The 13922-nt window shown below is 55.2% G+C and overlaps 1 protein-coding gene across 1 annotated transcript in view; it reads right to left on the bottom strand.

Annotated features, from left to right (window-relative positions):
* Nucleotides 1-6339, bottom strand: part of RTN4RL1 (reticulon 4 receptor like 1) — a 63198-nt gene extending 56859 nt beyond the window's left edge. Inside the window, exon 1 of the mRNA XM_079955753.1 lies at nucleotides 5871-6339. Coding sequence (XP_079811879.1) covers nucleotides 5871-5883 — 13 coding nt within the window. The 5' untranslated portion in view covers nucleotides 5884-6339. The remainder of the gene's footprint in view (nucleotides 1-5870) is intronic.
* Between the last annotated feature and the right edge of the window lie 7583 nt (nucleotides 6340-13922).

The following is a 13922-nucleotide window of genomic DNA, read 5'->3' as shown; positions in this document are numbered from 1 at the left end:
GGAGAACGCCTCTGAAGTCTGAGAGAGTTAGGAAGCTGGTGTTTATTGAGGGAAGTGCACTGGGCAGGATTCTATCGCCCTGGATCACTAACCAGCTGGAGGAGCAAAGAAGCTCTGCTCTTCAAGAGGACCTCAAAAGTGTGAGGGGAGAGGCGGAAGGGGAAGGGGAAGGGATGCAGCCAACACACATCCCTTGGCCTTCAAAGGACAGGTCATCACAGAGGTCAAAGGGAGAGGGGCAGGAATCTGGAAGTCTCCCTCTCTATCTGCCTGGACCACACACAGACCCTTCTAGGCAGCATCTCAGCATCCTGACATCTCATGCAAGGGAACCTGGAAGGGATATGAGAAGGCCTTTCAGAGTGGCTAAGAATGTATGCGACAAAAGCAGCAAGAATACTCATTGCGAGGTACTGGAAGACACAAGATTTACCCACCCAGGAAGAATGGCAGATGAAGTTGATGGATTATATGAAACTGGCAGAAATGACTGGCAGAATCCGAGACCAGGGAGAAGAGTCGGTGGAGGAAGATTGGAAAAAAATTTAAAGATTATTTACAGAAATACTGTAAAATTAAGGAGCTTTAGAAAAAAGGTGGAATAAAGTTATATGGCTTTGGCAGAAATGTTAGAAGGAACTAGGTATAGATAGATTGTTAATGCATTAAAAGGGGAAAAAACTAGGTTACAATATGTTAAAATTAACTATAAGACAGAAAATAGATGAAGATGGAAAGGACTTGCTGAAATAGTTAATTGAAATGGAATACAAAAAGGGAGGCGTTGAGGAAGTCAATGAAACAAGTATATGAAAGTTAAGATAGAAAATATTGGAAGTGTTTTTAATTGTTTTTGTTTTGTTTTGTTAATTTAATGTTTTATGTAGTGTTTTTGTTTGTTTTTCTATGTTTAACTTTTCTTTTTTCTTTTTGTAATTTCCAAAATCTTAATAAATATTATTTTTTTTTAAAAAAAGAACCCACAAAAACACACCTGCGCCACCTCCCATAGCTACATGTGATTTGGCTCACTAGCCCGAGCCATCCAGAGCCGTTTGCTCTGTACTCTAAGTGGCATGTTGGGCGAGAGGAGCAGCTGCCATGGGCTGAGGGTGATCCTGCCTTGGCAGGTCAGGCCAAGGAACTGAAAGACACTGCTGTGATCCTACAAGGGAAGAGGGGCCCTCAGACTGGGAGCGCCTCCGCCTTCCTTGGGGCTTTCCCAGGCCACGCCCCTCACTGGCTCTGCCTCACACCATCCTTGAGTGCTTGTGCAAGGCTGCAAATGTGTCCTTGAACTCTGCACATGCCTTTGGGCTGCCTCGATGGAGGGTGGAGAGAGAGAGAGAGGCTTTGAGAGTGTAGACACCAGCTAACCATTCACATTCCTTGCCCCGCCCACTTTTGTTTTTGGCTCCGCCCACCATCGAATCATAGAATTTTAAAGCTGGAAAGGATGCAATGGGTCATCTAGTCCAATGTCAAAAGTGGCCCTCATAAGGTTGCCCGGGATGGAATGCGGCCCCTGGATTGAAAAGGTCCCTGCCTACCCCCACCCCAGGTCCTATAATATGTGTCCTGAGACAAGCTCAGGCACTGGATTCTAAAGAGACTCAGAATAGGTTTTAAAAAGCTTTGGGGTGTGGTGGGTCCCCCAGGAACAACCTCCAGAATTGCACCACCCTCCTCCACAACGCGGGTGGCGCTGTGGGTAAAACCTCAGCGCCTAGGACTTGCCGATCGCATGGTCGGCGGTTCGAATCCCCGCGGCGGGGTGAGCTCCCGTCGTTCGGTCCCAGCTCCTGCCCACCTAGCAGTTCGAAAGCACAATTAGATGCAAGTAGATAAATAGGTACCGCTTTCTAGCGGGAAGGTAAACGACGTTCTGTGTGCTGCTCTGGTGCCGGTTCGCCGGAGCAGCTTCGTCACGCTGGCCACGTGACCCGGAAGTGTCTGCGGAGAGCGCTGGCTCTCGGCCTCTAGAGTGAGATGAGCGCACAACCCTAGAGTGTGTCAAGACTGGCCCGTATGGCAGGGGTAACTTTACCTTTACTTTACCTCCTCAAGCACAGAAGTGGGGACCCCAGTCTTAACTCTGTGGCTGCAGCCCTTTCACAGAGGCAGGAGAGCCAGTCCTGGTGGAGGAGGCTGCTTCAGGTGACCCTCAGCAGTGCTACCTTGGGGGTTTGGCCCCTTTGAACCGGGCCGCCTGCCGTTCCCAGGACTGGGGTCTGCCCCTTCACCCAACAAAGCAGCCTTGGCCAGAATCCAGCTCTGGCTGGACTACAATTCCCATCATCCCTCTGTGGCTCTGCAGGTTGCTGGGAGTTCTCATCATCATGTCTCTTTCCCCCACAAAACCTCAAAGCAACTTAGAGAACCGTGAAAAATAAGCAAAATGTGCAAAACAACCTCAGATGTGCAAATGGTTGACACGGTTAGTGAGGGGAGGGTGCCTTAAGAACACAGGAAGAACCTGCTGGATCAGGCCAGTGGCCCATCTAGTCCTGCGTCCTTCCCTCCCAGTGGCCAACCAGTTGTGGGAAACCAGCAAGCGGGATCTGAGCAAGAGATCCCTCTCCGCTCCTGTGCTTTCTAGCAACTGGTTGTCAGGAGCATAGCCACTGATATCCTTATCATTAGCCTTGCCCATCTTCTAAGTTGGTGGCCATGCTGACACTGCTTCCTGTGGCAGGGAGTTCCACAGTTCAACCCCAGTCTTGGCCAGATTTATTTACCTGGCAAAATTTATACAGTGGTACCTCAGGTCACATACGCTTCAGGTTACATACGCTTCAGGTTACAGACTCTGCTAACCCAGAAATAGTACCTCGGGTTAAGAACTTTGCTTCAGGATGAGAACAGAAATCATGCTCTAGTGGCGCAGCAGCAGGAGGAGGCCCCATTAGCTAAAGTGGTGCTTCAGGTTAAGAACAGACCTCCAGAATAAATTAAATACGTAACCAGAGGTACCACTGTATACCACTTACTGGGGGGAAATTATCTCTCTAAACAGTTTGCATGTATGTGAATGCTTTCCAGTAGCCTCATCCAACAGAAGGTCAGGATCTAGGAAAGGGGTGTTTGTGGCCCAGGGGTCCATGTTCTGCCCTTTGTGCTGGGACCAGGGCATGCATCAGAAAAACAGCTCTGCCGGCCGTGCTGGACCAGGCTAAAAAATGCACCTCTAGTCCTGCCTCCTGTCCTCACAGTGGCCCACCAGAGGCCCCAAAGGGAAGCCCAGCTGCTCTCCCCACTTGGGGTTCCCAGCATATTGCCTCCAATGGTGGAGGGAGAACACAGCCAAGGGGGGCTAGTGGTGGCCGCCTGGTTCAGGCCCTTGGGATCTTCAGAGGCTTCTCCAGATCTGCTTACAGATCCTGCCATTCAGGGGTGTTAAGCGGGGAGGGCTAGCCTCAAGTCGTTGGCCCCATCCCTATGATCTCCTGAACCTTCTTCCTTACATTATTCCTTTAGATAACTGCTTTGAGGGTTGTCTTCTTGCAGGTCTCTTAACGAGATATAGTATTGATTGACTGATTGATTGATTTAATAAAACATATATAGCCCTTGATATTATTATTTTTAAAAAAACAACAACCCTCCCAAGCAGTTTATGAAATAAATAAATCAAATAAATATTTGGCAAGATTAAGTGGCATGTTAATCGATTTAAAAAAAACACACCTAAGTGGGTTGCATGAAACAAAGTTGGTTTTATACGTATGTGAGATATATTTAGATAATATTAAATCTCTGTGTATATGAGAGAATATATGTACCTGTGTTTATATCCCCAGGTACACACATACCTCTACTCACAACCTCAACTTTGCTTCCCTCCTGGCTGTCCCTCTGAATGGCCGCCTAAATATGCAAAGATGACTATATGCAAATGGTTACAGGTAGGTAGCTGTGTTGGTCTGCGGTAATAAAATAAAAATTACAAAAATAAAAATTAATTTTTTTAAAAAAAAATCCTTCCAGTAGCACCTTAGAAACCATCTAAGTTAGTTATTGGTATGAGCTTTTGTGTATCTGAAGAAGTGTGCACGAAAGCTCATACCAATAACAAACTTAGTTGGTCTCTAAGCTGCTACTGGAAGGAATTTTTTTATTTTGTTTCGACTATATGCAAATGAGATGTAAATATGTGCCTGGAGGCAGTTGCTGGAGACCTGGAGGGGTCCAGGGCTGAGCTGCTCTCCCTCCAAAGCAGACCTGCTCCTTCCGGGGCCCAGAACCAGTGAGGCCGCCGCCGGTGCCAAGAGGGGGCCGGGGTCCTTCTCCTCTGGGTGGGTGGGAGTGGGGGGCGTGGCCTGAAGCGAGCCCGGCTGCTGAATTATTCAGGGCAGCGATATTAGCTCGGCAGAGAAGCGCGGGCCGGGCTGGCTCTTTTCTGCATTTCCTCCGCGTGGCTGACGTACAGATAGATCCAAATGAAAGACAGCTTCGAGACTCGCAAGAATTCATCGCGGGGCCACTTAGCCAAGTCGCCTCGCCGCCCGCCCGCCTTGCGGGACCCAAAAAACTTCCTCGCCCCGCCCCCAGTGGCCAACTTCCGAATGGGGGAGAGGTGGTCCTAAACTGACCTCTTCACCCCCACATCAAAGTCTCCCTCCCCCCCCATTAAGGGGTCTGCTGATTCTGGCTAGCGGGCTTCAGGGGCGCTCTGTGCATGCTCAGGAAGCTGTGCTCCTTTAAAAAATAGGTGCTGGGCCCTGAGTCGCGGTCAGGAAGGAGGGCAGTTGCTTTGGCACGGATTAAGCTTCGGAAACTGGGGCAGAAAGCGGGGGTGGGGTGGGAAGGGAGAGTGGGAAGGAGGGAGGGCGAGGCCTCATCCTTCCTTCCTTCTTCCTTGCGTGGGGCCTCTGTGGCATCGCTTTGCCAGATGCTGCCGTGACAAGACCAAGCGCCTGAGCCCAGGCACGGGATCTGCCTCCCCATCCCACCTCCTGAGCCGATTTTAGAGACCCCGCCACGACTGTGACCCCACCGCCGTCGCATAAAGATTAGAGCCGAGCGCACCAGCTACTCGCTCCCCTCCGCCCTGCCCGAGAAAAGATCCGCGCTCAGCCCCACGGATCAAGCCCGCCCCTGAGACCCCCATCACTCTAGGGCGTGCGCGCGCGCACACACAAAAGTCGGTCTCAGAGCGACATCCCAAGATTGGGCCAGCAAAGTTGGACGCATTTGGTAAGGGGGAGACCCCACGCCCCCCCCCATACTTTGACTTGACAGCGCGCGCGCGGAGAGCTAGCCAGGTCCCAGCAGCCCCGACCCGTCGAGGGACCCCCAGATGAAGGCGGCAGCGGGGCGCGCGAACCAGAATGCGACTGCGGATCACGAAGCAAAAGAAACCGTCCTTACACCCGAGGAAGCCGGGAGGGACCGGCCTCTCCCCACCCCGTTGGGCGCTCCGATCTTCTTGCCCCCCCCCACGCCCCGTCGACTCCTTCCCTGCAGCGCCGCCCAAGCCCAAAGTGGCGACTCAGCCCAGCGCTCCGGACCTTCCAGGCCGGACACCACCTGACCCTCCCCAGTTCGACGGGGACCCCCTGCCACAGCCCTTTGGAGAGACTGCTCTGCCCTCCCCGCCGCCTCGCCCCTCTTTACTCTTTGCCACATTACTCCCCCCCCCCAGGTACCCCGAGAAGCCGAGCGGAGCGTGCGGCTCACTGCTCTCGTCCGGGCGCGACTCCGGGGATCCACGGGAAGGAGCCCCGACGTCCCCACTTCCCCCCGGAGGGGCCAGTAAAGTTTGCCGGCCTGCGCTCCCCGGCTGGGTCCTGCAGCCCCCGGACAGCGCGGCAAAGTTTGGCGACGGCCGCCTGCGTCCCTCGCTTCCTTCGCGGGCTCTGCGGACTCACCTTTGCGGAGCATCTTGGAGGCGCCGCGGCGGCGGATCCCGGAGCGGCGCTCACAGCGGGCGGCGACTGCGACGGCGGCAGATAATCCGAGCGGGGCTCGCGGGAGCTCCAGGCAGCCGCATCGCGCGGCCGGCGGCAGCGTTTCCCCGGCAGGCAGGCAGGCAGGCAGAGAGGGCAGGCGAAGCGGTTGGACGACTCTCCTTCTCCGTTGCGCGCCTGGTTTCTCGCTGCCGGCTCGGCTCCGCTCGGCTCGGCGCTTTTAGGGGGGGGAGCCGCCCCCTCCGGGCTGGCCGCGCTACCTCCTCCTCCTCCTCCTCCTGCCTCCCTCTTTAACGCGCAGAGCCCCCTCTCCACCCGCCCGGGTTTGCGCCTCCAAAGGGCGTCGCGCTGCTGCGCCCCAGCTCGCCTCGCCTCTCTTCCCCGCAGCAGCGACGGCTGGGCAGGGCTGGGCTGGGCTCGGGCTGGGCAGGGCCAGGTCCCCCTCCGCCTCCTTCCCCGCCTCCTCCCTCCCTCCCTCCGCCCCGCTCTCCCTCCCTCCCGCTTCGCATCGAAAATTTATGAAAGTCTTGGCGGCGGCGCCCCTCCCGACAGCTCCCCACGGAGGGACAGGCGGAGCCCGCACGCAGGGAGGGAGGGAGACTTCGCTTCGGAAAAGGGGGCCTGGCCGGGAAACGGGGAGCGCCCCCCACCCGATATAATCTCTACCATGCTTAATTCTGCGCCCTGCGGGGAGGGCAAGACCCGGAGAGCCACCGGGGCGCCCCTGGACGGCCGGCAAAAAAGAGCCCAGGCGCGGCGCGCTCGCCTTTCCCTGGTGGGTCAAAGACCCCGACGGGGCTAGGGAGGTGGAGGAACGCGATGCGGGTCCCCTGAGTCTCTCTCAGCGGCGGAGAGGGGACCCCGGCCCACTTTTTCCCTGCCAGGGACGGGTTGGGGGAAGGGGGTTGTGAGCCCGGACAGGGGAGGGGGAGGAGCAGGCGCGGCGAGTTGACAGACAGCCGCGGCCGCCATGGCAACGCGACGGCGAGCCCCTCTCCCTCCTTATCTCCATGGCAACCAGCTGGGGTTGCGCGGACCCTCCCTCGCCGCCGCCACGCCCTCCGCCGGCGCCGCCACGTGGAGGCTCCTTTGTCCCAAGACCCGCCACCTAGGGCGACCCCCTTGCTTCTCGCCCCCTTCTCTTTGCCAGGGGGAGGCTAAGAGCGCTTTGCGCACCGCGGCGGGGAGAGGAAGGTGTCCTGTGGCTCCCCAGAGTGACCCCACGCCGCAGGCCAGGCTCTGCCCCGCCCCGGCTCTCCATTTTGGAGAGGGGGCAGAAGAAGTTAGGGGTTAGGGCGCCCCTTGACCGGGCGGGGGGCATTTTGCACCTCTTTGTACGTTGATACAGGAGAAGCCCCGTGGCTGGAGAGATCAAGAGTGCCGCCTGGTCCAGCCAGGAAAGGGGCTCGTGCAGCAGGCCAGGTCAGGAATCTTTCCGACAACCCTGCTAGGCAGGAGAGTTGAGGTCTCAGACTGTGGAACTCCTCCTCGCAGGAGGCGACCAGCGAAGACAGCTGCACCAGAGGGTTAGGCAAATGGAGGAGGAGGAGGAGGCTCTCGGCAGCGACTACTAGCCGCGATGGCTGTATTCTCCCTCCCCTGTCGGAGGCAGTAAATGCCTTTCCATCCCGGTCTCTGGGAATCGCGAACGGGGAGCGTCGCTGCTGCTGATGCGCCCAGCTCCTGCTTGCGGGCTCCCCATTTGGGCACCTGGTTGGCCACGGTGAGGTCACGATGCTACGCTTTGGCCTGATTCGCCTCCTTATGTTCTCAAGGGTCAAGATTCAGAATTCCCAGTTCCCTCTTGGCCAGGACACCCGTCTATACACCTCGCCGATCTGTTCTGTTTGCATTGGGGACACTTACACTTATTTGTCAGGTCCGGGGCTGCGGGAGGAGGCAGCAAGCACTTTCAGGCTCTGGGGCTTCAGTCTGGGAGGCAGCGTGGCATAGTGGTTAGTGTCCTGGCACAGGACCTGGGAGAGACCAGATTTCAAATCCCCCACTCGGCTATACAACTTGCTGGCTGTGACCTTGGGTTGGCCATTGCCTCCCTCACAGGGTTGTTGTGTGGATTGACTGAGGAAGGGGAGAACCATATACAGTATATCATATTGAACTCATCGGAGCGGGGATGCGGCGAGGAGAGATGGGCTGTAAATGCAATAAAATAACATAATCCCTTGATCAAACCCCAGGAGCACATTCAAGTCCTCCTGCCAACAGCCGCACCAGGGACAAACTGGGTATGGAGATGGCAGGCAGCGTGAGGTAGTGGTTAGAGTGGCTGCCTAAGACATGGGAGAGACCCCAGTTCGAAACCCCACTCAGCCCTGAAGCTCACTGGGGGTGGGCCCAGTAACCTCCCTCCCAGGGTTGCCGTGGGGATCAAGTGGAGAGGAGGAAGAACTGGGCACACACCATCTTGAGTGCCTTGCAAGAAAAAGATGGGATTTGAGTGGAACGAACGGATGAGTCCTGGCATTTGGCGATAGACTGCCTTTGGATGTGGAAGCTCCATCGTGAGCTATAGGCGGCTGGTAGATGGAGGGCCTGGCGAGTTAATGGATGGCTGGTGCTCTTCAGTGCGCAAGTCAATAAATATTTGGCTCATATTCGAGTCTGAATACTGAAGTGGCTGGGGCGGGGCGGTCTCCAGGAGGGGTCACCCCTCCCCGCCCCTTCTGCCGCCACTCGCCTCCCAGAAAGCGCCTTCTTCTCTCTCCCTTTCGCTGCCTGGGCACCCAGCTACCATCTGCTCCCTGGAACAGCCGCTCCCTCCTCTGCTCTGCCCACCTCTCAAGCCTCTTCTTCACGCATCTCCTTTCGTCGCTCGGAGTCATCGCCTCGGAACGTCTGACCGGGCCAGATTCCCCCTCCTCCTTTTTTGCACGTAATTGAATCACACCCGGACTCCTCCACCCGGTCGCACGCGCGCACACGGAGTGATTAAGTCTCTTCGCTCCGAGTCTACGCGCTAAATTGAGGATGTGTGGACAATTTTGACACTTTAAACGCACGCACGCGGGTTGTGCTTTCAAGCAAAGGAGCAGCAGGGTCACATTTCTGAAATCGTCGCTGGAACGTCTTCGGGGCGGGGGACCAGGGAATGCAATTCACAGCTGATGGGAGCCATCTACAAATATTTGAAGGGCGCTTCATTGGAAGATGGGTCGAGCTTGTTTTCTGCTGCTCCAAATCACGGGATGTTCATTGTACTGCTGCTCTATTTTGCCTTGGCCAACCCCTGCACCTGGAGTCCCGGATTCAGTTTTGGGCACCACAATTTAGGGACGATATGGACGAGCTGGAAGGGGTGCAAATGGGGACGACCGAAATGGTCTTCCATGGATAGGGCCGAGATCCGAGGCTGCGTGGAGCCTCCAGGGCCCAAGGCAGTCTGCCTTTGCTGGGGAGGGGCTGCGATGTTCAGGCCTTGCTTATGCTCTTCCGGAAGGCGTCTCATAGGCCTTCTGCAGTCACCAAAACCTAAGAAGCGTCTGCTGGATCAGGCCAGTGGCTCGTCCAGTCCAGCCTCCTGTTCTCGCAGTGGCCAACCAGATGCCCCCATGGGGAGCCCGCGAGCAGGATCTGAGCACAACTCTCCCGCCTATGACTGAGGGGCAGAAAAGCATTCCTGCCTCCGAGCGTGGAGGGAGAACAGAGCCATGGTGCCTAGGAGTCATCGAGAGCCTTTTCCTCCATGAACTTGTCCAATTCCCTTTTAAAGCCAAGCCATCCAAGTTGCTGCGCATCGCCGCCTCCTGCGGAAGCGAGTTCCACAGATCCACTGCGTGAAGGACTTCCTTTTTCTCCATCCCGATCCAGGATCCCTGGCTCGGCAAGCTGGGCCTGCGTTTGACTATCGCCCCTCTTCCCGCTGGCCCAGACGCTCTTGCACTGCCCAGAGACGGGGTGAGGTGGGGCTTGAGGGGCTCCATCCTGCCCGCCCCTCCGGACTCCATCCATCTGGGGCTCTTTCCAGCGCGCGGAGCGTGAGCCCCGCTGGTGCCGATCGCTCACCTCGCTACGGGGAGGGGGGGCGGGCAGAGACTGGAGTGGCTCCCGGTGTTTACACGCGGATTTAGGTACTGAGCCTTCGGAGCCTCGCGGTGGGGGGGGGGGGGGGGTTGCAGATTGTTTGTTTGCTGGCTGGCGCGAAAGAGGCAGGAGGAGGCTTCCCCAACCCAGCTGATTAGCGCCTGGGCTGGACCAGCCTGGTTTGACGCTGCCCCAATTTCATGGGTTTGTAGAGCTGGGAGGGACACCAACCCCCTGCGACGCACGCTTTATTTATTTATTTATTCTTGCATTTATATCCCACCTTTTTTCCTCCAAGGGCCCTACATGACTCTCCCCCCCCCCCATTACCATCTAATCCCCACAACGACCCTGTGAGGGAGGTGAGGCCGAGGAAGGCTGGACCCCAAGGGCACACCTAGTGAGATTCACGGACGAGGGTGGATCTGAACCCAGGACTCCCAGGCCCAAGACCAGGACTCTAACCACTATGCCACCACTGGCTCTTATGTCTGGATTTTCTCTCCCTTAACCCCCCTCCTCAAAGCACTCACCTCTTCTGCAAAGCTGTGGGGCACAACCTCCCCACCCCGTCAAAAAATAACCTTAATGCCCCACTGCAATTTAAAGGGTCTTGGGCTGAGGACATGCCCTATGTTTAAATCACATCCTGGAAACTGTAGTTTACCCCTCCCACAGCTACAATTCCCAATTTCCGTTGGTGCTGCTGCACATTTGCTGCTAAGAGTGACCCACTGTTTCCCTGCCCTCTATCCTATTCTTCTGCTGGCCTTTCACTCAAAAATGGATTGCAGGCAGAGATCTGTGTTCTCTTCCCTTGGTGCAGTCTGTAATTTCACAAAAACCTTTTCAGGAAAAAAGCAACCAATTAACACCCCCCCCCCCACTCCAAACATGTGACAGGCGTCAGGGGGATTTGTGCAGGCCGCACTCAGTTCATCTGGGGGGCCATTTAGGACCTGCAGGCTGTGGATTTGTCAGCCCTGTTGTAAAGAAGGGACAGGACAGAAGATTTCCTCTATCCACTTTTTCAGTGATGTGCATTATAATTATGAACAAGTGGATAGAGAGAAGTTTTTCTCCCTCTCTCATAACATGAGACCTCAAGGATGTCCAAAGAAGCTGAAGGTTGGGACAGGCAAAAAAAAGTCTCTCTTAATGCAGCACGGAGTTAAACTGTGGAACTCCCTCCCACAGGAGTGAGGGATGGCCACCAACTCGGAGAAATCCGTGGAGGAAGAGAGGAGCTGTCGATGGCTACCAGCCACAATGGCTCTGCTCTGTTTCTGCAGTTGGAGGCAGTACCAGTTGCTGGAAACTGCCGAGGGGAGAGTTGCTCTTGCGCTTGGATTCTGCGTTGGGGCTTCCCAAGGAGGTACCTGGTTGGCCACTGGGAGAACAGGAGACTTACGGGACCGCCTCTCCTGGTATGCCCCACGGAGAACCTTAAGGTCCATAAACAGCAACACCCTAGAGGTCCAGGGCCCTAAGGAAGTCAGATTAGCCTCAACCAGAGCCAGGGCCTTTTCAACACTGGCTCCAGCCTGGTGGAACGCTCTGTCTCATGAGACCAGGGCTTTGCGGGATCTGATTTCTTTCCGCAGGGCCTGTAGGACAGAGTTGTTCCACCTGGCCTTTGGCTTGGAATCAACTTGATCCCCTCCCGCTCTTTCCTTTTTCCTTTCCCCTTCTGTGATGGAACTCCTATTTGGGGATTTCCTTGGCTTTTTTTCTGGCCCACGTAGGAGCAGTCTGGATAGTTGGCCTTGGTGAAGATTTGATGTTTTCATCCCTAAAAAGTTCTTGATTTGAGTTTCTACTGAAATGAGGCTGCATTTTAATGTTGTACTTAGCCGCCCTGAGCCCGGTCTTGGCTGGGGAGGGTGGGGAATAAATAAAATTTAGTATTATTATTATTATTATTAGGTGGGCCAGTGGCCTAATCCAGCAGGTTCTTCTTAGGAGTGCCAGGCGCATCGATGTGCTGTGCTATTTACAGACTAGCACAAGGGGGGGAAAGGGCAGGTCTCTGCCCGCAAGGAGCTCTCCGTCCCCCTGTTTCCTGCGCGGAGGGTGCTGCACAAGAACAACAGGGGTGAATTGGGGAGAGGGATGGCGCTTGCCGGTGGCGTCTCAGCTCCTCTCCGCTGCAGTGGGGACATGACGAATCCTCCCTTCTGTTCTTCTTTGGGGTCTGGGCCAAGCAGATTGCAGTCAGAGGCACACACTGTTTTGTTTTCTGTTTCCCCCTCCTCAGAGGAAGGAGGTCTTTTCTGCCTCGGATGCATGCTGACTCTGGAGGAAAGGGCCGTCGTAGCTGCAGGGCAGAGCCCCTGCTTGGCATGCAGAAGGCACCAGGCTGAATGCCCAACAGCATCCCCAGGTAGAATCAAGGCATGGTAGAGCTGGAAGAAGGGACCCTGAGGATCATTCAGTCCAACCCCCTGCAATGCAGGTAGCGCGGGAATGTTCCTTGTCCGACTCCCCAGAGAGTTGCTGCAATGAGTCACGGGCGATTCTGAACTGGATGATATAAGGCCCCATTTAAATCAGCCAGAACTTGAGGACTAGAACCTTGCTTCATTCTAAAAGGACAGATTTTTATTTGTTTATTGCGTTCCTATCCCACCTTTTTCTCCAAGAAGCTCTAAGTGGGGCACGCTGTACATTATTCTTCTCCTTCTCCATTTGCTCCCCATAACAACCCTGGGAGGTAGGCTCGGCTGAGAGCCGTTGACTGGCTGAAGGTCACCTTCAGTGCGGTTTGTGGGAAAGCAGGGTATCCTCTGAAATGCACACATAGCGTCGTGTTAAGGGAAGAGGTGGTGGGAATGAGGCCAACTGTTTACCCACTGCAACAATATTCATCATCTTAAATGGCCTTACACATTGTAGACCATGCTGGTGACACTCCTGAATCAGGGCCCCTCCGCAGACCAGGCTGCTTTCTAGGGGAAGATCTCTCCTCTCAGCCAGGACAAGGAATTGACTGGCAGAGAGAACTGGCTGCCAACCCCGTCTGCCAGTTCAGCCCTGCGGAACAGGCTGCCTCAGGCCTGGAGACCCACGTAGGAGAGGAAGCTGTTCTCACAGAATCATGGGAATAACCCCAGGGGTCATCTAGTCCAACCCCCTGCAATGTAGGAATATTATTATTATTATTATTATTATTATTATTATTATTATTATTATCAATTTATACCCCGCCCATCTGGCTGAGTTTCGCCAGCCACTCTGGGTGGCTCCCAATAGAGTGTTAAAAACAATACAGCATCAGACATTTAAAACTTCCCTAAACAGGGCTGCCTTCAGATGTCTTTTAAAAATAAGATAGCTACTTACTTCCTTGACATCTGATGGGAGGGAGTTCCACAGGGCGGGCACCACCACCGAGAAGGCCATGTCTGGTTCCCTGTAACCTCACTTCTCGCAATGAGGGAACCGCCAGAAGGCCCTCGGAGCTGGACCTCAGTGTCCAGGCAGAACGATGGGGGTGGAGACGCTCCTTCAGGTATACTGGGCCAAGGCTGATTAGGGCTTTAAAGGTCAGCACCAACACTTTGTGCTGAAGCCTTCTCGGGGTGAGTCAAGCTCAGGATATCATTGGCTATGTATCTGGGAGGCTCTGGAAGCCTCCTCAGGGACCCCCATGCCAAGCAAGGAGGAGGAGGCTCTGAGTGGCCACTAGCCAAAATGACTACCTTCCACCTCCAGAGACTATACGCTGGGAATCCCAAGTGAAGAGAGTGTTGCTGCTGTCACTGTGAGAGCAGGATGCTGGACTACGATGGGTCTTCTTTGGCCTGATCCAGCACCCAGGCTCTTCTGATGTTCTTATGGAACCTCCAGTTCCAGAGGCAGTCTATCTCGATTCCTAGGCTCTTTGGGGCATTTGGCCACCGTGAGGACAGGAGGCTGGACCAGGTGACCCTCCACTCCTTTGAGCTGACCCAGCTGCTGCAGGGCTCTCCT

Source organism: Podarcis cretensis, assembly GCF_951804945.1.
Source record: "Podarcis cretensis genome assembly, chromosome: 15".
Classification (NCBI taxonomy): domain Eukaryota; kingdom Metazoa; phylum Chordata; class Lepidosauria; order Squamata; family Lacertidae; genus Podarcis; species Podarcis cretensis.
This window is presented reverse-complemented; position numbering and strand designations above follow the sequence as displayed.